Raw genomic sequence first — 24,958 nt, 5'->3', positions numbered from 1 at the left:
ATAATAATTATCCATTGAGAAAAATTGGTATTTAATTAGAGTATTCCCCTAAATCGAAGCTTGATAGTTTCCGTGTCTTTGTTATTGTTGCCAAACCACTGAGCTAAACGTTGCCAAACCCCAGAGAAAACCACAGGCTCATTTTCTAGTAATGTATCGTCTTATGGTTTATTTTATTTTTTATGTATATTTCACGTTTTCTCTCCCGACAGCTTACCTCCATGAGAATCTATTTGAGGAATATGTAGCACAATTTAAGAAACCGTATCGCAAGGGGTCTGAAGAGTATTTGTATAGATACAAAAACTTCCTGGTAAGTTTTTTTTATATCAGAATGTATGTCAAGGTGTTAGGTTATTACTATTACATTAAAATAATGTAACTTTGAAATTGATTTTTCTGATTCCTTGTTAACTTGACTTGAGAATTATAACATACATACATAGTGTAACAGTTTGACCTAACATAGCAATTTACAGTAGTTTTTAACTTGAAAGAACTTTCACGTTGTAACATACCAATCTAGGAGTAAGAAAAAGGTTATAATATTCTTAGTGTGCGTTTTTTCAGAAAATTATTGTATTATCATTTTTTATTGCGGTCTTGTACATTTTCATGGTTGATATGAAATTGTTTAACAATCTAAATTGATAGCCTGTCGGTAATCTTTAAAATAATTTGCAGAGCAATAGACAGTAGCCTACATTTCATCCAGGATTAATATCTATGGTACTTCCAGAATAGATTACTAAATACTTCACTTAAATTTCATTTATTTATTGTGAAATGAACTACTGCTTTCTTACATATTTTTGCATTTTAATTCACGAGAGTGTCTATTTCAACAGAAAAATCTTCACATTTGGAGCATTTCTTCTGTATTAAATGTTAAACATACAATGTAATATAATACATACTTATCTCAATTTAGTCTTAATCTATCCACAAGACGAACTTGAATAATAATAATAATTTAAAAAAACTGCATGTTCTGTTTCTTAACCCAGTTGTCATTCTCAAACAGTCTTATATTGAAAGTGCCACTTTTTGATTTGTAGGCAACCCTGCAGAGGATTAAGCAAAGAAATTTTGATGAACACAAGGTCTTAGCATTTGGTGATAACAAAACAAAAGCAGTTTATAGAGTCAACAAGTTTTCTGACCTATCCCAACAAGAATTTCGTGGTTTGAGCAAAAACTAAGTTAAAACTTATATAAAAATTTTGTGTTTAATTATTAACGACATAGCGTTTTAGAGAAACATTTCCCAAATTACCCTTACAAGCAAAAATGATATCAGCTAACAGTCATGTGTGTCTTTCTGTGTTTTCCAGGAACCTATCTTTCGCATATTTCTTCTGAAGGTACCCATGCCACTGATGAATCAAAGCTTATTTTACAAAGTGATGTAACACAACTTCCAGATAAATTTGACTGGAGGACGGCAAATGTTATAACCGCTGTTAAAAATCAAGGAAAGGTATGGAAATTTTGTCAATTGTTGCAAGATTGACAAAAAGCTTATGTTGTACAAGATATCAAGGTTAAGAATTATATAAATTTGTTAACAATGACCTAGTATAGTAATATCGCATTTTGGTTTTAAATTAACTTTATACATATATATATATATTTTATAAAATGTGATTTTTATGTGATATTGCAGTGTGGAAGCTGTTGGTAAGTGAATTTATAAATCCTTTTATGTATATTTAAGACATCAGGTGTACTGTAGAACTTTGCATACATTTATTTTGATTTGCTAGTGTAAAAACGCATGACCTTGTTATACTATGTTTGTAGATACCGAATTTATTCTATGGAATACATGAATAAATTTACAAATAAAATCATTTTTATTATAGAAAAATTGCCAAATTCAGTTTTTCCATAGGGCGTTCAGCACTGTGGAAACTATTGAAAGTGCATGGGCAATTGCAACAAAACGACCAATAGTTCTTAGCCCACAGCAAGTTATTGATTGCAATTCATTTGGGTATGGCTGTGCTGGAGGCAATCCGCATGAAACCTTATCGTGGTTGAACAAGGTGTGTGCAGGACATAGGAGTAATGTGTGGAGCAGTTAAATCAGGCATTAAGAGTTTTACCAAAGTTGCCTCTTTATTTGAAAGTAATGCAAGATGTTAGTATGTCAGAATTAGAATGCATTTTTACCATTATTTTACTGCAAAAGTTTAGAATGTACACAGTCGCTACACTAAGTTTTTTTAAATCTTGAACTTATACACTTTTGTAGACCATGGAAAAATTAGTTCCGGAGTCTGTATACCCATATCACCACTCCATGGGAAAATGCCTTAATGAAAATATGTAAGAAAAATTAGTGAACAAATATATTACACATCGAACTAAATCTAACACAATATTACCATGCTTTGTCTTCTGAGCAATTTAAGCCAGATTGAAAGTTTACTTGCATTTTAAACGTTTTACGTTGCGAAGTAATTCAGGTGGATAAACCTATGTCCATACTTACAGTAAACATTAATAGATTCTTTGTATTTATTTGTAGGGCAAAAGTTTATGTTGGTGTTGATGACTATATGTTTCATGGGTAAGCCAAATATATTTTGTCACATTTCCATAATATCATAAAGTAGTATTATTGCTAAATATTAACTCTGCTACAAGATTATTCATGGCTTTTACACACTTTATTAATTTGCAAACATGTACAGTGATAATACGAGTAGCTATGCATGTCACCCATAGAATTAATTATAACTTTATCCATTTTGGACAGGATTTCAGTGTGAAATTTAACGTATTTAAATTTGAGCATTTTTATTTTGTTTACATTTTCAATTAATGCTATTATTCGTGCACTACAGTAAAGTTTGAGTTGTTTTTTTAGATGTTCTAAATTGTGCCCTTCAGTAGAAAGAAAGATGATGATACCGGCTCTTCTGAAGTATGGTCCACTTATTGTCAGTGTTGATGCTACAAGTTGGCAGGTTGGCGGGCAGATCTATTAACTTGGCTGCAGATAACAAACTTTGTACACTGTTGCTGTTAACTTGTTAATTTAGTTAAACTGAACTGCTTTAAGTTTGCGTATCATAGCACCGTTTTTATTTAATTTAAAAGATATGAAATCTTTCATATTTATTGGATAAAGTATTTCCTTTTAATTATTTATTTTATTTACTTTATAATAATTTAGGATTACATGGGAGGTGTTATTCAGCACCACTGCTCTCATGATCAACCTAATCATGCAGTGCAAGTAGTTGGATATGACATGACAGGTCAGAAAATAGTATGTTGTATAATGTAGAATTGTAGATAATCACTTGCAGGATTAAACTTACTATGCGCCATTCAGTTACTGATCACAGTTGGCTATTTAATAATTACAATTTGACCACAATCAAGATAGTATTTATTTCCTTGGACCTAGGTAATGAACGCCAGAGCTGGGCATGAGCGAGATCAAAATTAAGCACGCGCTCCTTTTTTAGGAGCGAATTAGAGAGTGAGTTTTTTTTTTCAAAGGAAGAACGAAACTGCAGTCACGCTCTTTTTTAAGGGTTATTTGGTCGTCGCTCTTTTTTTGAACAAACAACGTTGTGAACGCAAAAATGGATATAAATACTAAATAGTTAGATTTTAATAAATGAGTTTTTGCCGTGAGACTACAGTTTTATGTAGTGAATAAAAACGACTGCTTAGAGACTATTTTTTATGCACAATTTTCGCTCCCAAATGGCGACTAGTAAACAATACGCAAGACTAATGACGTCAGAACCCTGTTAAGACGGTTCGATATAAACGTTTTGTTTTGTCATCGTAATGTTATTATGTGCTTCACGTTGCCGTTATATTTATAACTTAACCGATGTTTTGAAAGTGAAAAATATTAAATTGTTGAACATCGGCATCTACGATTCTGGATTGTTCTTTATACTTAACTGGTCGATTAATCATTTGAGGCAGATGTGACTAAAACAAAACCTTTCAACATCGGATTCCATGAAATCTTCCAACATATAGCAAATAATGATAAACAATTATTAGGCTGCAGTTAGACACACGTTTTACAATGCGAATTTACAACATACGAATGCGATCGGTTTTCGAAAATGCGCCGGAATGAAATATTTATTAATTGCTAAAAAGAGTGGGAGTTTGAACCCAAAAACGAGCGCGTTTTTTTATAGTAGAGCGAATTTCGAACGATGCTCTTTTATTCTTTGACGAGCGAGAGCGCGAGTAACACTCTTTAAAAAGCAGTTACCTAGTTCAGATGAAAACCAACTTGTTGACAGACGGCAGTGTTTCGTGAACACGTTCCAAGTTCCACAAATAGCTCGAAAGCTCTCTAATATCTGATAAAATTTATTGCGACACTGATTGTAAAAATTTTATAAAAATCAACTAAAGATTGATGACATACTTTATGTGCGACAGGTAAGATACCATTTTGGATTGTCCGAAATTCTTGGGGCAGAGACTTTGGTTATGATGGCTATCTTCGAATAAAAATTGGTGGCAACCTATGTGGTATTTATTTTTTTATGTTGATACTTAAGAAAATTAATTTGCAGCTAAAATTTATTCGAGTTTGTATATAAATTTATTTGAGTTTCGTATAATAATTATTTTTAGGTGTTGCCAATTCTGTTGCCGTTGTTAAGTCTGTCTTTGGACCGGGATCGTGAATCGAGGAACGGAATCATTACAATAAATACTTCCCTGTAAATCATTTTTATGTTGCAGTATTGTTCTGTTTGTTTCTTTAGTAATTCCCACTTCTGCACTTCATCTTCATGTAGCAATAAAAGAAAATTTTATGGAAGCTAAGTCTGCCAATTACTTGTGAAATCCAGGGTATGTTATGCAAGTATGATGTGATTTACAGCCTTGTAATTACATGATAAGCCCGTTTTTGTCTTCGGTACACCGAACAAACTAATACCGTAGTAACTATCGTCTACAAAAGTATAGTTAATATGTAAACGTAATGTCGCGCTACCTTTTTAATGCCTTTGTGCAAGGTATGAACGTCACTTGTACCTGGATATTTTGGAATTCAAGAAATACGATACAAAAAAGCAATTAAAAATGCGTGCGTCTGTCAGAACTTGTACAAAGATTAGCCCGGTAACTGGAGCTCTAAGGCTGAAGAATCATTGCCGAGCATAAGTCGCGAAGTCAGATGCTACTAATTTTCGCTTATTATTATTTCGCTGCTGGTGTTTTATCTTAAATCTGGTACTATTCTTCGTATGATAGCTTTTAATTCAGTTAATGGTACGCCAGTACGCAATGAACGTGTGGTAATTAGTCTTATATAATTTGCACTTCGATAATGATAATGACACTTGTGATAATGTTCGAATGAAATGTTATTATATTCATGAAATTGTTAGTTCATTCCTGTTATTTTATGTGATTTCCTTCGTTCCACCACCTAATGGGGAAACAGTATGCTTAACTTTAATTTCGGCTAATTACTATTATTTAATTTAGTTACTATTCCCTTTAAGTTTGTGTCGTACCGGTGTCATTCGGAACAGTGGCGTAGGAGCATATGCTGCCGCCCCTGGCTTTCGATGAAAATGCCGCCCTATGTAGACTGCAGCAAATTTTGAAGTATAGTTTCATGTTCACGAAATCTTTTCAATAAAAATAATTACAGATAATGTGCCGCGTCTCAGAAGTTCTATATTGCTTGAGAAAGAGTTAAGGCCTAAAATAAAAGACAAAAAATGGAGAACAAATGTATTAGGCAAATAAAAGATCAATAGCCGTCTCAAAATTGAACTTTTCGAGATTTCGCCGAAGCAAAATCAGCGATAATATCTTCAAAATCAAGTTTTTGAACGTATAATGTCTTTCTATAGAAAGAATCGATAGAGCTGATAGCCGATCATCATTCATGGTAAAATGTAAATAGGACTTTATCATTTTGGGCTTTGAGAAACTCCTCTCACAACTCGCAATTGAAACACCAATGGTAAGATAAAGTTTCAGACACAAGCCAAATATGGTAGGCCTACGTGTCGAATCAAGTAGGTGTGATTTAGCTAACCACTGTAAAACATCAAACGCTGTTGCATTACGATCAAACGTGGTTTCACTGCTTCGCACCAGCCTCTTAAATCTGTCAATTTCCACAGCTAACTCCAAAAAGTCCACCTCGTCGTCATAAGTGCTTTTAAAAGCGTTGGTGAATCCATTGTGACTTTCGCTTTGCAGCAGTGCGTGAGGATTCAAAAATCCAAACATTTCATTCAAGTGGTGTATGCCGGTAAACCTAGTTTCAGCTTCAAGTTTAAATCTGTCCAATGCTTGAAACATGCATCGTCTTACTTCTCCAACAACACTAAGGCCAGCATCTTCTGCGTGTTCGCCGGCTTTCTCTTTTTTCTGCGAACTCTCCGATCTTCAACTGGAATCTCTAGCTCTGTGCATTTTTTGATCGCTGCATCCACAGAATCTTTAACCAGATTATCTCGTTCTTCCACTAAAAAGTTGACAAACGCTTTCATCTTGTTAGAGCATTGCGCTAATAGCAATCCTTTTTGCTGCAAGTAAGTTTGAGTATGATGAGATTCTCGCAGGATTACTTTCCAAAAACATAAGAAGAAAACGAAAGAAAAATTCTGAATCGCTTCTATAGAATACTATGAGCGTCACCTCGTGTATTAAGATTTTCGTTTGGATTACGTAGTTCCTCTAGACCAGTGATTCCCAAACTGTGTGCCGCCACAGATTCTCAGGTGTGCCGCGAATCTTTTTGGAATTTGGGAAAGAACTGTATAAATATTTAAAATAAGGCATGCAGACAAGCATATGCGACTTAAAAGCTTTCTAGCTGCTTCAATAGCTGAGAAATAAGCACATGTGACGATGAAACCAATTATGGCATTGTCGATAGAGTAGGGTAATTTTTTAAAGCAACATTTCTTCTCTTGTAAGTGTGCCGCGAGCGTTTTCTAATTTTTCTATTGTGCCACAAACTGAAAAAGTTTGGGAACCACTGCTCTAGACTCTAGAGCATCCATAAACTCATCAAAACCTGCGTGAAGGGCCTTTACAGCAGCATGATGTGCGCTCCATCGCGTATCAATCACTCGCTTCAGCGCGATTGGCGCATGCTTTAGAAGGACATCCCATCTATGAGTAGAGGCAGCAAAAAAAACATACTTTGTAAAACAGCGAAAATCTGTCGCTTAAATGCGACGATCCGACGGCATGAACACCTGCAAGATTCAGTCTGTGATTTCCACACGGTACGAGTAGTGCTTTTGAATTTATGTTTTTGATTTTTTGCTGAACTCCAGTATGAATTCCCGACATAGTAGATGCGTTGTCGTAGCCTTTTCCCCTACACATCATCACATCTAAGTTGTTTAGTTCAAGTTCATCTAGAATAGATTGAGAAATTTCAGCTGCCGTTTTTCCGCTCAACGGAAAGAAATTCAAAAACAATTATTCCTTCAGTTGGGCAATACTAGTTTTGATTGCTACATATCTGACTATAAGAGCCATTTGATCAGTATGTGATACGTCCGGAGTACTGTCGCACATAATCGCAAAATATTTAGCTTCGCGCACCTCTTCAAGAACGATTTTTTGACTTTTTTACTGAGAAGCAAAATAAGCTCATTTTGAATAGTGGGAGAAAGATAAGTAGTTGTCATCTTCGTAGAAATACGAATATCAGAAAGGTATTTGATGATTACGGGACTTTATTTTTCCAGAAGCTTCACGGTCTCTAAAAATTTCCCCTTGTTGTTGGATTCAAAAGCTTCACGATGTCCTCGAAAAGGAAGGTTTTGCTTACTTAGAAATAGCCTAATATGACATCAACAACGCTTTCTAAAATTGCTTTCCACTTTTTTCGCTCTTCATCCATACAAATGGTGATCTATAGCTTCAGGCCAAGAGGCCACATCATTGGGCAAATTGTTGACTACTGCAACTGTTTCGTCGTTATTTTCACCTTCATCTCCATCTATAACTGGCAATGCATAATTGATTTCATTGGTATCACTTTTGATAGACCCTGAATCTTGCGTTTCTGCTGATAAGCTTGTGATAATATTGTGATCATAACCAAAATTAATATACAGATCATGTGAGATTTACAATTCTAGTACTTGTGCGTCGTTTTAGCAAAGAGTAACACGACCCGCAATCATTTCCTGTACCATTGTTGTGACGTAATACTTTCGTCTTTTTCGCATGCGTTCAGTTTATCGGAAAATAAGTTTGTTAGCGTATGACAGTACGAATTAACAAGTCTGGGAATAATCAGCAATCAGCAATTTAATGCAGTTGAATATAGCTAAGCCACAATGCTATTACATTGACTGTTAAATGAATTACTGTTGATGTGCCAATGTTCTGTCAATTTGTAATCGTACAACGAAGAATCAATATAACCAGTTTATACAATCAACAAATTTGTGCAAACTACTGAACAGTACAATCTAAGATAAGCTCAGTGTCAGGTCGGACGACTCTGCTTGTCTGCTTTATAAGACAATCAGCTTTTAGCTGAACAAACGAGTCTAGGATTGATTAAGCAAACAACGGCCTTGAGACTCATTATATCGAAGACAATAAACATTCAGACAATCAAAGATTGTATTGGAGTGACTGGTACAGTCAAGTTCAACAACAACAACCAATCATTCCATTACAAGCTGATCTTTTCTGTATCTCTCTGGAGCTCAGCGTTATTGTCTGGGTTTTCATTTGAATCGTTCTCTGGTAATGTTAAAGAATCATTTGAACCAGAAGAGGTTACAAATTTTAGCATGGCTCCCTTGTGCTTTTTTAATTCTGCTTCTCTTGCTTTCTCTTCTTTTTAAAAAAAGCTCCACTCTCTTTGACACGTTTCATTTTCGAGTCTAAATTAACACTAGTATAAATTTAACCACAACCTTTCATTTAAAGGTTTACAATCAATAACAACTTAAAAGTTTACAATTAAACGTTTAAATGCCCAGGACTGGTTCACCTTCCACAGTTTTCTTGGTCAGCGGGACCAAATTGTAACAAAATAGCTTGTTTACCGCTCCATTTTTTTTTAAATTCTCGTGCTGTATGTGCACTGTGCAGCCTCTTTTTGCCGCCCCCTTGCAGCCTGCCGCACCTGGCGCAGAGCCAGAACCGCCAGGTGGCTGCTACGCCACTGATTCGGAATACCTTACGAGGTCTTTCTTTTGTACTAGCCGTCGTGTGTGTGAGCGGATGTTGAATCGAATCAATCTATTACACTTTGTATGATCTCTATGAGACACACCCACTCTTGAGCAAAAAATGCATAGCTCAGCACAGGTGAAAGGTCAAGCAATGGACTCAAATGATCGCAATCACGCCACGTTGTTTTTCGCTATTGGAAAATTGCATTTAACAACAAGTTAAAACGTAGGCCTAATGGAGTAACTGCACATATAGAGGTGGTTACATCAGTAAACTATTTTTTTAAAGCTCCATAAAACATTGTAACCATATTTTTTTCCAAATGATGCCTAATGGAAAGTAGGCTTAGGCTTTTCAGCCTTTTTGCTTGTCAGATTAATATAGAAATATGCGTCTAGTTTAGGGCTGCAATACGTCAGGATTTTCCCAGACTTGTCAAGGAATTTAGTGTTTAATTCTGCATCAGGGAGAAACAACAAAATGTGCTTAAAAGTCTGGGAATTTTGAAAATTGGAATGTTATGTGTTTTAAAGTCCAACAAGAGCTTGTTGAAAAAAATCAGATCTTTGGAAAAGAATTATTGCTGTGAGGGGGAGTAGAGTATTGTTTATCAACTGCTATACGTTCATTACTTGTAATTACCTTGTAACGTATTTTTTAAAAAATCTGTGCTAATTTTCGTTTTCATAAATGTTACTCCTTAGAAGTAAACTTGTATTCGTGCATTGCAATGCAACATTTCTTTGCTGTTTTTGTATTGTTTCGTCTTTATCCTTCTTTCACAAAAAAAACAATGCACTTTGATAATATTCTAGAGTTGGTCAATGCAACTGAGGTAAATTTGTCACGGATTGTGTATTATCAATTATGGTAACTCTAGTCTAGTTTAGGGTTACCATATTTGATAATGCGCAATCCCTGACAAATTTACCTCAGTTGCATTTAGTAACTTTAGAACAGGGCCGGACCCGCCCCGCAGACAGTTTCCGGTATTACATGATAATGTGGTCTGCGGCCACAGTCTGTGCAATCCTTCACTACTTGCTTACTTCGTCAAATATAGTGATTGTTAGTAATTCTTTAAGAAGAAGTGTAACAGTCTGAATGGTGATGTCACATAAAGATAAAATAGGAACTGATGATACATAACTAATCCGGCCCGCCAAGTACTTCATTTTCTCATATCAGGCCCGCCAACCGAAGAAGTTGCCCGCCCCTGCTTTAGAATATTACCAAAGTACATTGCTGCCATTGTTTTTTTTTCATAAACACGAAACAATGCTTCTTATGTTGAAAATAAAACTTTGTCTCTGTTTATGCTGGCAAACTTCGTCTTCCAGTTTTGCTTGGCTGTTTAAATATCTGCGTGTTTGATAAAACAGTGTTGTTGTTAGGGATGCACAATACAGAATACCTGGCTATTCTAGAATATTCTAGAATACTTAATTTCGAATCCAGAATTTCGAATCTATTCTGAAATTACGCGGCAATTTTTTCTAGGCAACTTTTTCCAAATTTTAACGAACGAAAAGCAAAAATATTTGTACATTATTTTGAATTGTATTGGTATCACTTGACAGACAGTATAACATATGCTAAATCAAGCATCATACGATTCATATTCAAGCACAGAGCCGTGTAGTTCTGGCCACCTGCACTGCCAACAGTCTTAATACCATACTTTTCGGAGGTAACACATTTACACATCGAATCATGGAATTAATCAAGAAGCTGCTTGTTGCAATGTAGGTTATTCAGTGCTTCTAAGTGACTTCTGGTAAGTCGAGATCTCAGGACGGTTGCAGTTAGCCCTGCGCTGGAGAAGCACCTTTCTGATGATGCCGGTAGCGAAAGGTATTCCTGGCAAATGTTGTACATTATAGGGAATTCTTTTTTTTTAAGTTCCAATACTCCAACACGTCTGTGTTATTGGAGTTCTCTTTTAGGTAGTCTGAAGCCTCATTAGTTACAATAGTGTCAATGTCAGCTCCCTCATCATCTGCATCTTCTTGGTTGCTTTGTTGCACCTCCAGTCCTAAATTAAACAAATTTTCCATCATGGAAATAGAACTGGTGGTGCTGTCGCCAACAGGAATGGGATTATGGGGTGGTGCTATCACTGCTATGGTTGTGTCAGAAATCATTTCTGATTTTAAATGCAGGCGAACCCTTGTTGCATGATGCGGTTTAAAATACTTTTCTTTGTATGCTGGATGAAGCCATGTTGCCATATCAAATAAAGATGGAAATGGAACATCATCAGATGCAACAGCAAAGTCAAATCTGCATTCTATAGCAGATTTAATCTTTTGTCTAAATGCAGAAATATGCACACTAGCACTGCTGCTGCAGAGAGACTGCTTCAATTCCGTTGATATTTAAGAACACATGCCTTTTCTTCAAGTGCTTTAACAGACTGCCAGTACTGTTGTAATATGATAAAATTGCTTTGCAATGGCGACAAACCACGCTATTTTTTTCATCTGACTTACAAAAATGTTCCCACACGCTGAAACTTTTTTTTCGCCCACGACCAGTCGACATGACGCAGTGATAATAAGTTACCTTATTCCTCTACACTTACATAACCTACAGTCTACTGCTTACTTGTTTACGAATCTCAAGCGAGTGGTTCGTGAGTGAATCAATGCGCGCGTGACTGCACTGTACAGCACAGCACACGTAATGAATCATTTGCCCGCACACACATGCAGCGCGTGCAAACTTCAGCTTTTTCGTTGGCTTCATTGTTTTGCGTTACGGATGATTAAACTAAAATCTAGGCAGGACAAATTATTTACTCGTCCGGGAAGTTCGGAAACGCACTGCGTGTCTGCACTTCTGATAACTGCGTGAACCCTATGAAGGAAGAAAATAGGCGCTTGGAACAAACAGTCTATGAAGAAAAAAGGCGGCGCGCAAGACGGAAAATATCAACTTAACATTTGTTTAACGGCGCACACTGTTCATTTAACAGATTTATTTTCGAATCCTGATATCCGAAAATAAACTGCAAATACGATTCGAATACATTGAGATTCGAATCTCTAAGATTCGATATTCTGTATTGTGCATCCCTAGTTGTTGTAATGTTAAGGCTGGTCTTAATGGATGTATGTGTTTTAGTCCTTGACTAGTGTAGTGTATTTAGATCATAACTGTAACCAGGGCTTGGGAGCCGGAGCCGTGCATTTTCAACGGAGCTGGAGCTCTACGTGAAATTCAAATGGAGTTGGAGCCAGTTGTTTGAAAAATAGCTCCGGCTCTGATGTATTTCATAAGATTTAAGATGCTCGATGAAAGAAAAGTTGGTAGAAGCAATATTATTCCTTCGTACGAATGGTTTTTAAACATTTCTTTGTGCAGAAATAAATGTTTTGGATTCGTTGATTGTGTTGTTTTGTTTGTGATTATTTTGAAACGCTAGATATTCCAAATTGAGCATTTATCCATAAATCTCAGTTTTTAACGTAATGGAGCCGAAGTAGTGGTATCAATGAGCTCCGGAGCTGGAGCTAATTTATGATGAAAGAGAGCTCCGGAGCTGGAGCAATTTAACATTTATGCCTGCTCCAAAGCCCTGATTGTAACACATACTTATTTTGCTTGTGAATAACTTGACTTTTAAAGATTTGTTTTCTTTTTTTTTTTGATATTTAACAGGATTTTAGCTGATTTTTAAACTTGGCTTAATATCAAAATGGGTAAACAAAAGATGAAAGCAAAAGCGCGGAAGGACAAATACTACCATTTGGCCAAAGAAACTGGGTACAGGGCCAGATCTGCATTTAAGCTTCTACAGCTCAATAAAAAGTTTAGCTTCTTGCAGTCTTCACAAGTCCTTGTTGATCTCTGTGCTGCTCCTGGTGGATGGCTGCAGGTGGCCTCCGAGCACATGCCCATGTCAAGTATAATTATCGGTGTCGATCTCGTCCCCATTCGACCAATTCCACGATGTATAACGTTTCAAGATGACATCACAAAAGAAAGCTGCCGATCGCAAATCAAACGAGAGCTTCACACTTGGAAAGTTGACTGTTTTCTTCACGATGGAGCTCCTAATGTTGGAAAAAATTGGCTGCATGATGCCTACTCTCAGTCAGTATTGACACTCCACTCCCTCAAGCTTGCATCAGAGTTCTTGAGAAAAGGTGGATGGTTTATCACCAAAGTATTCAGATCAAAAGACTACCAGGCGTTAATGTGGGTATTTGGTCAGTTATTCACTAAGGTTCATGCCACAAAGCCTCAAGCTTCCAGAAACGTATCTGCTGAAATTTTTGTTGTTTGTCAAGGGTTCAAAGCTCCTGATAAAATTGACAAAAAATTTTTTGAGCCTAAATCTGTGTTTCAAGAAGTTGAAGGTAAAACTCGTGAGATTAGTATTCTTGATTTTGAACCAAAGAAGAAAAAGCCAAAAGCGAAAGGTTATGAAGGTGACAAGGACACATTGTTCCAAAAGAAGTCAGTGTCTGAATTTCTGGAATGTAGTAATCCCTTGAAATTTTTGAGCGAAGTGTACGAACTAAAGTTTTATGATCCAGACCAAGAAAAGGATCCACTTGTAACAGAAGACATCCTTGCCAATGTTAAAGATATAAGGAGCTTAGGTAAAAAGGAAATCAAAGCTTTGCTTAACTGGCACAAAAAGTTTAGAAAGCAACAGCATTCCTCAATTCCAGTTGAAGAAGTCGTGGAATCTGAATCTTCATCTGAAGACAGTGATGAGGAAATGGAAAGAAAAATTCAAGAAATAAAGGAAACCGAAGCGAAAACTCTTAAAAAGAAAAAGAGAACTGTAATCAAAGAGAGAAACAAACTTCGTGAAAGAATGAGCCACATGGCCCAGTCAACAACTGTTCAAGATGATATGGAACTTTTTGCTCTTGACAAAATAAAGTCGGCAAAGCAATTGTCATCAGTTATGGAAGTGGATGGAGTTCCATCAGATCTTTCTGGATCCGATGCTGAATCTGGTGATGAAGATGCTGAGATTAGTGGATCTGAGGAGTCTGTTGTTCATGATGAGGATGCCGATGAAGATGAAGATGAATCAAAGGAAAAACCAAACCCACTTCTTTCGGATGATGCTGAAAAACCAGAATCAAAGCTCTGGTTTAACAAAGAAATTTTCAAGCAAATAGAAGAAGAAATGGATGAAGTTGGTGAAGTTGAACACGCTGAAAAATATTACAAACATAAAAATGCTATGAAGCCGAAGGAAAAGTTGAACAATGAAGACTCAGGAATGGTCGATGATGAAGAAATACAACAGAGACTTGAAGCATATGACAGTGACTCTTCAGACAGCGATTATGATGTCGAAAAGGAGAGAATGCAAAATAAAGACAATCTGCTTAAAGGGGTTGGTGGTATCAATGGAAAAATTGATGCAGAAGGTCTTGCATTGGGAACAGTAATTGTGACTTCAAGAAAACAGAAACGAGAGGTTATTGATGATTCCTTCAACAGATACACCTTTAATGAGGCAGAAGGCGATTTACCTGACTGGTTTGTTGAAGATGAAAGGAAGAGAGTTAGAAGAACTAATCTTGATAACCATATCTCAAAAGATCTCGTGGACTTTTATAAGTCAAAGGACACAAACATCAATGTGAGAACCATAAAGAAAGTCGCAGAGGCAAAAGCTCGTAAGAAGAAGAAGTTGATGAAGAAAGTGGACAAGGCTCGCAAACAAGCCGAAGGTATTTCAGATACAAAGGACATGTCTAACAAAGAAAAGGCCGCTCACATTAAAGGAATTTACAAAAAAGCTGGTTTGTTGAAGAAACAAAAGGAAGAAACCACTTATGTTTTTGCCAAACGTGGTACGGGAAAGCGTGTGCGCCGGCCACCTGGTGTTAGTGGAAAGTTTAAAGTAGTAGATAAGCGCATGAAGAAAGACTTGCGATCGGACAAAGGCAAAACTTCCAAATCAAAACGAAAAATGGGGCCGTCTGGTAAAGGGAAAAAGAAACATTAATTTTAGTGTAAGCTCTTAACTGAATGTCTCAGTGTATTGTGCAACTGCTGTATGTATCATGTTAAAACATTGACTATCTTAATGTGAAAAAAAAAATTCTTTTTAGGAATTTTTAAAGTTACTGCTTCATTTTAGCATTGATCGATATGTTTTCACCAATGTGCTGTAACCTGTAAGCTTGCTGATTATATAAATTTTTCTTCGCAGGTAAAGTTGTGAGAATGAGTAAAATATTGTTGTATAATGCTAAAATATGGAGAAGGGGTAGAAGTCTTTACTCTTGGATGGTCTTTGACCAAAATCTTGGTCAAGTTTTGGAGTGTGGTAATAACGCTCCACCAAGTTGTTCATTTAAGGAGAAAATTGATTTGAAAGAGCAATGGGTTTTTCCTGGATTCCATGATTCACATATGCATGTTACTGACACTGGAAAAAGTTTGGTTAAGAAAAATTATGATCTTGGACTACCAAAGACCGTAGCAGAATTTAAGAATCGTCTGAAAGAGTTTGCTAATGAAACTACTTCAGATGGAACTTGGATTGAAGGTACCGGCTGGGACCATACCATCATGGATAGGATGCCAACTTGTGATGATATTGATGAGGTTATCCCTGATCATCCAGTAGTATTGTATCGCGTTTGTATACATATCGCTGTCGTAAACAGCAAGGCAATGAATATCGCAGGAATCACTTTGGATACTAAAGACCCTGAAAATGGAGCATTGGATCGTTTTCCAGAGGATCATCCTAAATGTGGTCAAAGAAACGGGGTCTTAAGGGAAGATGGTGGCTTAAATCTCATTTTGAAGCACATTCCTCCATGTTCAAGTGAAGAGAAGAAAAAACACATTTTAGCTGCCCTTAATAAATGCATGAAACAAGGCCTTACCAGTGTTCATACATGTGACAGTAATTATTGGAATGAGTACGTCGAACTTGCAAAACTAAACCTTCTTCCGATTCATTGCTACTGCTCCCCTTTCGCAATTGATATCGGGACGTCGAATTTTCCTTCTCAACCTGGAGAAAGTTACAATAACCTGACATGTGATTTTGTTAAGGTCTTTATTGATGGTGCTCTTGGTACAGAGACAGCTGCTCTTTCTATGCCTTACATCAACAAAAATCAAGATGGCAGTGACAACTATGGTGTGATGCAAAAAACCTATGAAGAGTTTAAATCTCTTATGTGTAAGATAAACGAGATGGGATTCAGGCTAGAGATTCATGTTATTGGTGACCAGGCTGCAAAGACTGCATTAGACTTACTTGAAGATTGTAATGTGTCACCGTCAAAGCGTCCGATTTTTGTACATTGCCAGATTTTAAGTCCTGATTTGATCAAACGTATGAAAGAGCGTGGCGCTGTTGCTACCTTGCAGCCCTCCTTTGTTCCTACGGATGCGGCTTGGATCAAAAATCGCTTGCCGGAAGGCTTGCTTCCGTTTATGTACCCAAGTAAAAGCTTACTGAAGGAAGGTGTAGTATGTGGTGGTAGCAGTGACTCGCCAGTAGAAACAACCGATCCTTTACAAGGGTTATACGATGCCATTTTTAGAAAAGCTGCTGATGGTACTGTTCTGAGGTCTGAGGAATGCCTCAGTTTTGCAGAGGCTGTTGATATGTATACTGTTGGATCAGCGTATGCTGATGGGGTGGAAAACTTTAAAGGTCAGCTGGAAGCAAATTTTCGAGCTGATTTCATTGTACTTGATGTTGGAAAGGATGAAAATGGTGACATTATTGATGTGCCCGAAGCTCCACAGGCACTAAAACAGACTAAAGTCAAGGAGGTTTGGGTAGGTGGGATAAGGAAAGTAGGCGGATTTGTGTAGGATGTGCTGTGAGGTAGAGTCATTGTTGCAAAACTGCCATGCGTCAACATCCACTATGCAATTTTTAGCTCCACAATTTTATGCAATTTTTAGTGTTTGAAATATGTTTTACCTTCACATGTAAGACAAGTCTTTGAAAAAATGAAATATGATATTTTCACATTACAGTGCCCTTGTTTATATTTTCCCTATGACAAAAATCAGGTACTAACCTTATTATAACGTGATAGAACAAGAATCATACTCACAGGCAACCAATGACTTCATCCAAGTCATTGGTGCATGTAGTGAAATAGTGGTGAAAATAGAAAATAAAACGAAAATAGTGGTTAGGTCCTATGGCAGGGATGTCCAACCTTTTATTATAGTGGGCCGCATTGTCACTTGAAATAATTCAGTGGGCCGCAGAACCTATTAATTTTCAAGAAAAATTGATGAAATTAACTACTTTAACAATATCAGTCATCAAAGTATTCGGAGTGAAAATGACTAGCGGGCCGCACAAAAATCTCAGGCGTGCCGCAGGTTGGACATCCCTGTCCTAAGGACTTTGCAAGGCATAACTACAGTGATGCTATACCTATTAAAAGATTGCGGGGCAATTTTTTGTTAAGTTTTCAAATGCACGTTTTGTTTAAAAGAACTATTTATTCAGGGATGCATATAACTAAATGTTGATAATATTTAGAGAAAATGGAATGTGGTACAGTAGTAAGAGTTTCGCACCATGTTTGTGTGACTTGTAATCTGGTGCTTATCGTGTTAGATATTTTTGACTTGCGCAAAATCTTTACTATTTAAACCCGTAACCTATTTCATTCCATTAGTACTAATGTTTATTATTAACTTATTCATCATTGTTTATGTCATTTAGGCTTCATTTTTAAGTAGTATCGAAACGCTAGGATCAAGATGCCAGTTGATGCAGTTTGTGTTCTGAAGGGTGAAAAAGGAAGTGGAACCATTAATTTTACTCAAGCAGGGGATGGGGAACCAGTTAAAATCACCGGTACTTTGACAAATCTGAGCGCAGGAAAGCATGGCTTCCATATCCATGAGTTTGGAGACCACACCAACGGATGCACCAGCACTGGAGGCCACTTCAATCCTGAAAAGGTCGATCATGGTGCTCCAACTGATCCGCCTACCAAACGTCATTACGGAGATTTGGGAAATGTGATTGCGGATGAATCCGGCAAAGCGGAAGTCAACGTCACTGACAATTTGGTGACTCTTACTGGCCCCAATTCCGTGATAGGAAGAGCAGTGGTTGTCCATGCTGATGAAGATGACTTGGGTCAAGGAGGCTTTTCAGATAGCAAGACCACTGGTCATGCTGGGGGCCGTCTCGCCTGTGGCGTGATTGGCATTACCAAGTAAAGTGGAATAGGCTTACAAATTGTATTCTCGTGTATTGTATAAGATTATATGCTAAACTTTTCTGTAAAAGAAGCAACGTTTGTGGATAGTGATGTAAGATAGTGATTTTCGTTTAATCGTGTAATTCATAAATTGTTGATAAAATGAAGAAGCATACCTCAAGTATATTGATTTTTAACAGAAAGTTCTGAATAAGTCGTGCCAGCACAATATGTAAGTGCGTTTGCAGCTTTCTTCGTTTCGACGGAATTGCTTGTTTAGATTTATACCGAACAAATTAGTTCTGGCTTAGCATTTAACAAGCCAAATCACAAATTTTATTATGACCAAAGTGTATTGATCTGATAGCCAGCTGCTCACAGTGAAACCGTAGCATAACTCAAAATGTTTATTTTATCTATTTACCACCACAAAGGTTGAAATAAATGCTGGTACACTTGATGTCAGACAGAAAACGATAGAGGATAGTGGTTGAAGCGGAAAGTAAGTTCAAGATACTGACAGCAATAAACAAATTATGTGTAAACTTGTGATAACTATCTCACTTCAGATCTATACACCGAAGCCGCGTTGTAGTTAAACCCTACACTTGACCACTCGTTGCGTTAGTTGTGCAGTGTTCTCTATTTAGGGACTGATGTCAGATGCTTACAGGTTAACAATCTTAGTTCAGTCGTCTCGTTCTAAGGAAATGTAGTTTTGTTCAAATGTGTCTAACACAGTGGTCACCGTCCTGCCTAGCTATAATTTAAATCTATGAGGCTCACTATAGTTTCGTTAGAATAATTTAGCCTGTAACATTTTTCTGAAAACTAATTCTAAAATTAGCAATATTTTTCATAGCTTTAATCCAAAATGCAGGTAAATGTAAAATCCGAAGGCTACTGTTGGAAGTGCGAAAGTAAGAAATTTATCGTTGTAGTTGACTGTGTCATCGAGTTAGCCTACACATAACTTATTTCGGTCACGGAATAACAAATGACAAGAATATAAGACTTCTCCCAAAAGTCTTCCCATAACAACCTTTTTAATATTTCTTACATATTATAGGAAAGAAAGTAATTACTTCAATTAAATACTTATCTACATTCCCACTATACTAAAGAGACAGCAGGTAAAAAGTTACAACTTTTTTGACAACTCCGATACCTTCACATAATTTTGAAGAGTTTGCTTAAAGTTAAGTTAAGATTTAAAATACGGTGTTTGGACTATCCCTGCGTTTAGATTAAGTATATACCTATAGACCCACTATATTTCACCGTAAGTAAGATACGTGAGCTATAACTGGTTGTTTCAAATAAGCTGTGACTTTCATTGTAATCTAGGCTATTTGTTTATTTTTCGTCATTAACTGTGCTGCGGAGCAAAAGTTACCGTTATAGTTATAGCACAATAAAACACATGCTCACAAATAATTAACGAACAGAAAAAAGCGGCAAAGCCAAATGGCTTACAATGTGAAAAGTATAGCAGTAATACAGTTGTGCTATAAGATAGTAGGTTAACATTGCCACTAAACCCACAAAGTAGCTCCTACGCTTAATAAATACCCATTAAATATATTTCAAACAATGAAAAGTTTATTGGGAAATGTAGAAATCATGCCCACTAACATTAAAGACCGAAATAAAATATACGAAGTAACGTAGTTTGGCTACAGTAGCAATGAACACCTCTAAATAAATCCGCAAAAACATCCATCCCATGGACCGGAATCCCGTTTTTTTTGGCCAAAGGAGGGCACGATATTGAGGTCCACAAGTGCACTAAAACATGAATTGTAAGAATAGATTATAATTAGGGCAAAGAGTAGGCGATGTATCTTATTTTTCGGAATTGGAAAAGTCAGGTTGATTTAACGGTGAGATATGGGAACAATAGCATATCTCAAAAGATTAATTTAGCGTCCAGTATTCTAATAGGAATTAACAGACTAAACTAGTTTATGTAAGTTATAAGATTGTAGTTTCCGTTATGTAACTTACTGCATTTATTTTAAGAGTTTATTATAACCAAAGCACAATGAAATTCATAACTGGTTGATGTACAGTAATTTGTGAGTTGCATTAAAAGTGACTATTTCACCGAAAGTAGGTCACTCAGATCGTTGATAAAGATAGTCTAGATAGGCGATTAAGTTAAATGTTATGCAGGTCCCCTGATTGCAGTGATATTTTCTTTACTTAGATTAGATGGATTGAGGATAGGGAGTGTTACATCTAGCCAGCGACTGTATTCAATATAAGTTTCGGCCTGAAAGTTTCCGTTTGATAACCCTATAATGGTTTATCAAACATTTTTATTATTCATGGCACACTAATAAAATTGAATCTTTTATTTTTGGCATTTCGAATATTTAAAAAATGAAAACACGATGTTTTGCGGTGAAATAGCGGTAGCTTCAAACTAATAGGCTATAGTCGGTATCTAGAAATGACGCGTTTAAGCCCTTCGAAGAGGTTTCACGATTTTATCGGAAAAGGGTTTCCTCGCTGATTATCACGTCATGACACGTTTTTCACAATGTGTACGTTAGTGTTAAAATTTACTACACACGGAATATAGCTACATGGAAGATAGCTTGATTAATGCAATGTGACGAGGCAACAGAAAGAGGTCTGCGAAAAGACAAAAACACAGTTTATGTAAACACTGACTGATACGAAAGAAAAAAGCTCACACTTCTTTGAACCGTATATACGAGACACAGTTCAGAGATACTGTAAGTGTAAAGATTTTTACGCGAGTGTGTAAATTGTAAGCATATTGGAAGATTTTCCTTAGGATTTAACGTATATAGGCTACTGTGCACGTGCATCCAAGAAATATTGGAAACGTTTTAACTACAGACACAGAACTTATGACAGCTTATTGTAATTATATGTCTTTTTTAAACAACCTGTAGGCTGCTTTTTATGTCGGCGTTGGTAAAAAGCAATTGTTTGAATTTGATTCTTTGCTGTCGAAATTTGTTTAAGTTAATTTTTTGCCAAGCATGTTCGATTTTAAATGTCAGAATGGTAAAAAACTACCAAAAGCGTTACTTAAAAACGATTGCTTCATCTGATGTTGATATAGAGGTCCACGAGTACACTAAAATATGAACTGTAAGAATAGATAATAATGAGGCAAAGAGTAGACGATGTATCTTATTTTTCGGAATTGAAAAAGTCAGGTTGATTTAACAAACCCAACCGTCTGTACCACACGTCCAAAGCTCCAGACTAAATCGATTCTTTTAGATTTTGGTTTTCTGGACGTTTCACTTTAACTCTATACATTGTCTGCGTTTTTGCTTGTCCCATCTTTGTCCTTCACGCTCATATTATTCTGCACGTGCTTGAGAGCAGACGAATTTTGTAAGCATTTGTGTTGGCTGTTTCGAACAATTAGACCTTCAAGACTTGCATAAAATCTTCCGAAACTCTCTGGTAATGACGAAGAATTTGGAGCTTTTAAAAGAATTATACAAACCTGTAAAAGTTACCATATACAGGGCTATATCTATAAATGTGTCAATCACCCAAAACGGCACAGATGTCGGTTACATTTTCTATGTAATATAGCTTTGGAATTGGTAGCCTAAAGCTTTATTTTTTCCGGATAAAATTGCTATGTAAAATTGATAGTGTATATGCCTTTCCTAAATACGATACGCAGACAGATATACACTGCCGTGTAGATCTGAATCCAAGATAATGAATTTTCTTATTGGAAGCTGATTTTGTCCTCTTTGTTGTTTAGCCGCAAAGTCGCATCGCGGCTATTTCCGAAACTCTAATTCTGGTATTTACACGCACTGCAAGCCGCAGATCACTTCGGGCTGGCATGTGCAGTCACGATTAAATTCGTAATAGGCCTTTACAAGCTGTGCACGGCTCATTTGTAACAGTTTGTTGCAGCTTTGAAGACGTTTTAAGGCCTACGCTGCAAGCTGCATGCTAATTTAATCCATTATAGTCCAATAGCAGCCGATAATTTGTCAAGTTAATGTGAATGTTCACTTGTATCGTGGGATGATAGATTAGGAATTTAGATAAAACACTAAACAGTGGACAGTGACCGTTATTTAGGGTAGATGTAGCTTTGATCTTAGGTTTTACTGCTCAGTGTGATCAATTATTATTCTATCAAACCAAAATTAGCCGTCCTACGGCGGGTGTCAAAGGCCTGCCTCTACGCTATATTGAGTAATTGCAGTTGTTTTAACAAATTTTCTTGCATATTGCATGCAAAACGTAAAACTTAGGCATTTAGGCTATTACATTGCTTGTTCAACTATTTGGTTTTACTTTAGAAACTTGTATTAGGGTTAAAGCTATCATGGTAATTCAAGCTGTTTGTGTATTGGTTGGTGCGACGGGAAGTGGAACCGTTACATTCACACAACCTAGCGCAGGAGAACCGGTCACTATCACTGGAACACTGACCAAATTGAAGCCAGGAAAGCATGGTTTTCACATTCATGAATATGGAGACCACACTAGTGGATGCACGAGTACAGGCGGTCACTTCAATCCTCAAAATGTCGATCATGGTGCTCCAACTGATCCAGACACCAAACGTCATTACGGAGATTTGGGAAATGTGATTGCGGATAAATTTGGAAAAGCAGAAGTCAACATCACTGACAGTTTGGTGACTCTTACTGGCGTCACTTCTGTGATAGGAAGAGCAGTGGTTGTCCATGCTGATGAAGATGACTTGGGTCAAGGAGGCTTTTCAGATAGCAAGACCACTGGTCATGCTGGGGGCCGTCTCGCCTGTGGCGTGATTGGCATTGCCAAGGAAAGTTAAACAGACACGAGAACAATAGCATATCTCAAAACATTATCTTAGCGTTCTGTATTCTAAGAGGAATTAACAGACTAAATTAGTTTATGTATAAGACTGTAGTTTCCGTTATGTACTACATTAATTTTAAGAGTTTATTATATTTATAACCAAAGCACAATGAAATTCATAACTGGTTGATGTACAGTAATTTGTGAGTTGCATTAAAAGTGACTATTTCACCGAAAGTAGGTCACTCAGATCGTTGATAAAGATAGTCTAGATAGGCAATTAAGTTAAGATAATTGCTATGCAAAAACTGACTTTAGTTATTTAGGGTTTGATTGAGGTTAAATTTAGACTGAAATGAAGATTTACGTTTGGTTTAGGTTACTATATGTTAGATAGGTTAACAAAAAGCTATGAAAAACAAACGATGCTTTGCGGTGAAATAGCGGTAGCTTAAAACTTTGTGATAATATTGTGATTATAACCAAAACTAATATACAGATTATGTGAGATTTCAATTCTAGTACTTGTATGTCGTTTTAGCTAAGAGTAACACGAGCCACAATCACTTCCTGTACCATTGTTGTGACGTAATACTTTCGCCTTTTTCGTATGCGTTCAGTTTATCGAAAATAAGTTTGTTAGCGTATGGCAGTACGAATTAACAAGTCTGGGAATAATCAGCAATCAGCAAATTAATGCAGTTGAAAATAGCTAAGCCACAATGCTATTACATTAACTGTTAAATGAAATACTGTTGATGTGCCAATGTTCTGTCAATTTGTAATCGTACAACGAAGAATCAATATAGCCAGTTTATACAATCAACAATTTGTGCAAACTATTGAACAGTACAATTTAAGACAAGCTCAGTGTCAGGTCAGACAACTCTGCTTGTCGGCTTCACAAGACAATCAGCTTTTAGCTGAACAGACGAGTCTAGGATTGATTAAGCAAACAACGGCCTTGAGACTCATTATATCGAAGACAATAAACATTCAGACAATCAAAGATTGTATTGGAGTGACTGGTAAAGTCAAGTTCAACAACAATAACCAATCATTCCATTACAACGTGGCGCCCCGCGAATCGGTGGAAACTTCGCTTTTCAATCCTGGAATCTCGGAATCTTGGAACGCCTTCTCATCATCGAAGGACATCTACAACTTAGAAGACAATTGGAACGTTCTCAACGTCGCGGGACTTCAACAGACTTCAAGACATCCTCTTTCAGACAATCGGTACATGGATTTTTTATTTTAATGTGTTGTGTATTTTCTTTCCTTTATGAATTCTAAGTATAATCTTCTTAATTCTCTTTCTGGTCCCTATCGTAAATTTATTGATCGAAGACGTAATTTACGCCCTTCGAATTTAAGCACAATTAAGCGTGACTTGTTTGATTCAGGTTATCCTGAACATAGTGGTCTTGATATGGCTGATAGCTCTAACATAAATGCTGATACTTTGGATTTTGATACTGAAATAGAAATGGATAATTTTTCACGTAGGCGAGCGATGGCTGGTACTGGTGAAGGTTCTGTGCGGTTTGCAAATGATAATACCACTGCTAGTGATGACAATCCTTTTTCTATTAAGTTCAGTAACCCTAATTCTTCCAAACGTAAATCTGATAGAATTTTTTCTCCTCCCAATTTACCCCCGTTCTCAGCGCACAATGCGAAACTGTGGTTTGGCATTGCGGAGAGTATTTTTAGACAACATCATATAACATCAGAAATTGAACGGTTTGATTTATGCATAGCTAATTTGGGACCACGTCACTTAGAGA

The 24,958-nt window shown here is 36.6% G+C and overlaps 4 protein-coding genes, 1 long non-coding RNA gene and 1 pseudogene across 6 annotated transcripts; 5 read left to right on the top strand and 1 right to left on the bottom strand.

Annotated features, from left to right (window-relative positions):
* Positions 1–74: 74 nt before the first annotated feature.
* Positions 75–4,819, top strand: LOC143463334 (cathepsin O-like). Of its 2 annotated transcripts, XM_076961800.1 has the most exons (11): positions 76–313; positions 1,059–1,185; positions 1,335–1,480; positions 1,667–1,680; positions 1,895–2,048; positions 2,258–2,331; positions 2,534–2,575; positions 2,876–2,975; positions 3,185–3,269; positions 4,432–4,524; positions 4,630–4,819. In XM_076961800.1, exons 1-11 carry the CDS (start codon positions 152–154, stop codon positions 4,680–4,682), a joined length of 1,050 nt encoding a protein of 349 aa, XP_076817915.1. In that variant the 5' UTR covers positions 76–151; the 3' UTR covers positions 4,683–4,819. The 2 variants fall into 2 exon arrangements, with proteins under 2 accessions (XP_076817916.1, XP_076817915.1); XM_076961801.1 differs by lacking the exon at positions 4,432–4,524 and having other exon boundaries at positions 75–313.
* Positions 4,820–5,730: 911 nt separating this feature from the next.
* Positions 5,731–9,182, bottom strand: LOC143463454 (uncharacterized). Its single transcript, XR_013118314.1, has 2 exons — positions 6,664–9,182; positions 5,731–6,551 (listed from the first exon to the last, which is right to left on the bottom strand). It is a non-coding gene; the product is annotated as an uncharacterized LOC143463454 (long non-coding RNA).
* Positions 9,183–9,380: 198 nt separating this feature from the next.
* Positions 9,381–15,370, top strand: LOC143461525 (pre-rRNA 2'-O-ribose RNA methyltransferase FTSJ3-like). The gene has a single exon (XM_076959260.1). The coding sequence runs from the start codon at positions 12,881–12,883 to the stop codon at positions 15,161–15,163; it is 2,283 nt and encodes a 760-aa protein (XP_076815375.1). The 5' UTR covers positions 9,381–12,880; the 3' UTR covers positions 15,164–15,370.
* A 14-nt stretch (positions 15,371–15,384) lies between these two features.
* LOC143461526 (putative amidohydrolase YtcJ) lies at positions 15,385–17,875 on the top strand. Its single transcript, XM_076959261.1, has one exon. It carries the CDS (start codon positions 15,385–15,387, stop codon positions 16,999–17,001), a length of 1,617 nt encoding a protein of 538 aa, XP_076815376.1. The 3' UTR covers positions 17,002–17,875.
* Positions 17,847–18,539, top strand: LOC143461527 (superoxide dismutase [Cu-Zn] pseudogene; annotated as a pseudogene).
* Positions 18,540–22,674: 4,135 nt separating this feature from the next.
* On the top strand, positions 22,675–23,206 carry LOC143461747 (superoxide dismutase [Cu-Zn]-like). The gene has a single exon (XM_076959596.1). The coding sequence runs from the start codon at positions 22,708–22,710 to the stop codon at positions 23,179–23,181; it is 474 nt and encodes a 157-aa protein (XP_076815711.1). The 5' UTR covers positions 22,675–22,707; the 3' UTR covers positions 23,182–23,206.
* The last annotated feature ends 1,752 nt before the right edge of the window (positions 23,207–24,958 follow it).

The sequence above is a fragment of the Clavelina lepadiformis genome, chromosome 6, assembly GCF_947623445.1.
Source record: "Clavelina lepadiformis chromosome 6, kaClaLepa1.1, whole genome shotgun sequence".
NCBI classification, from domain to species: domain Eukaryota; kingdom Metazoa; phylum Chordata; class Ascidiacea; order Aplousobranchia; family Clavelinidae; genus Clavelina; species Clavelina lepadiformis.
The sequence above is the reverse complement of the archived record's forward strand: the minus strand, read 5'-3'. Positions and strand labels throughout refer to the sequence as shown.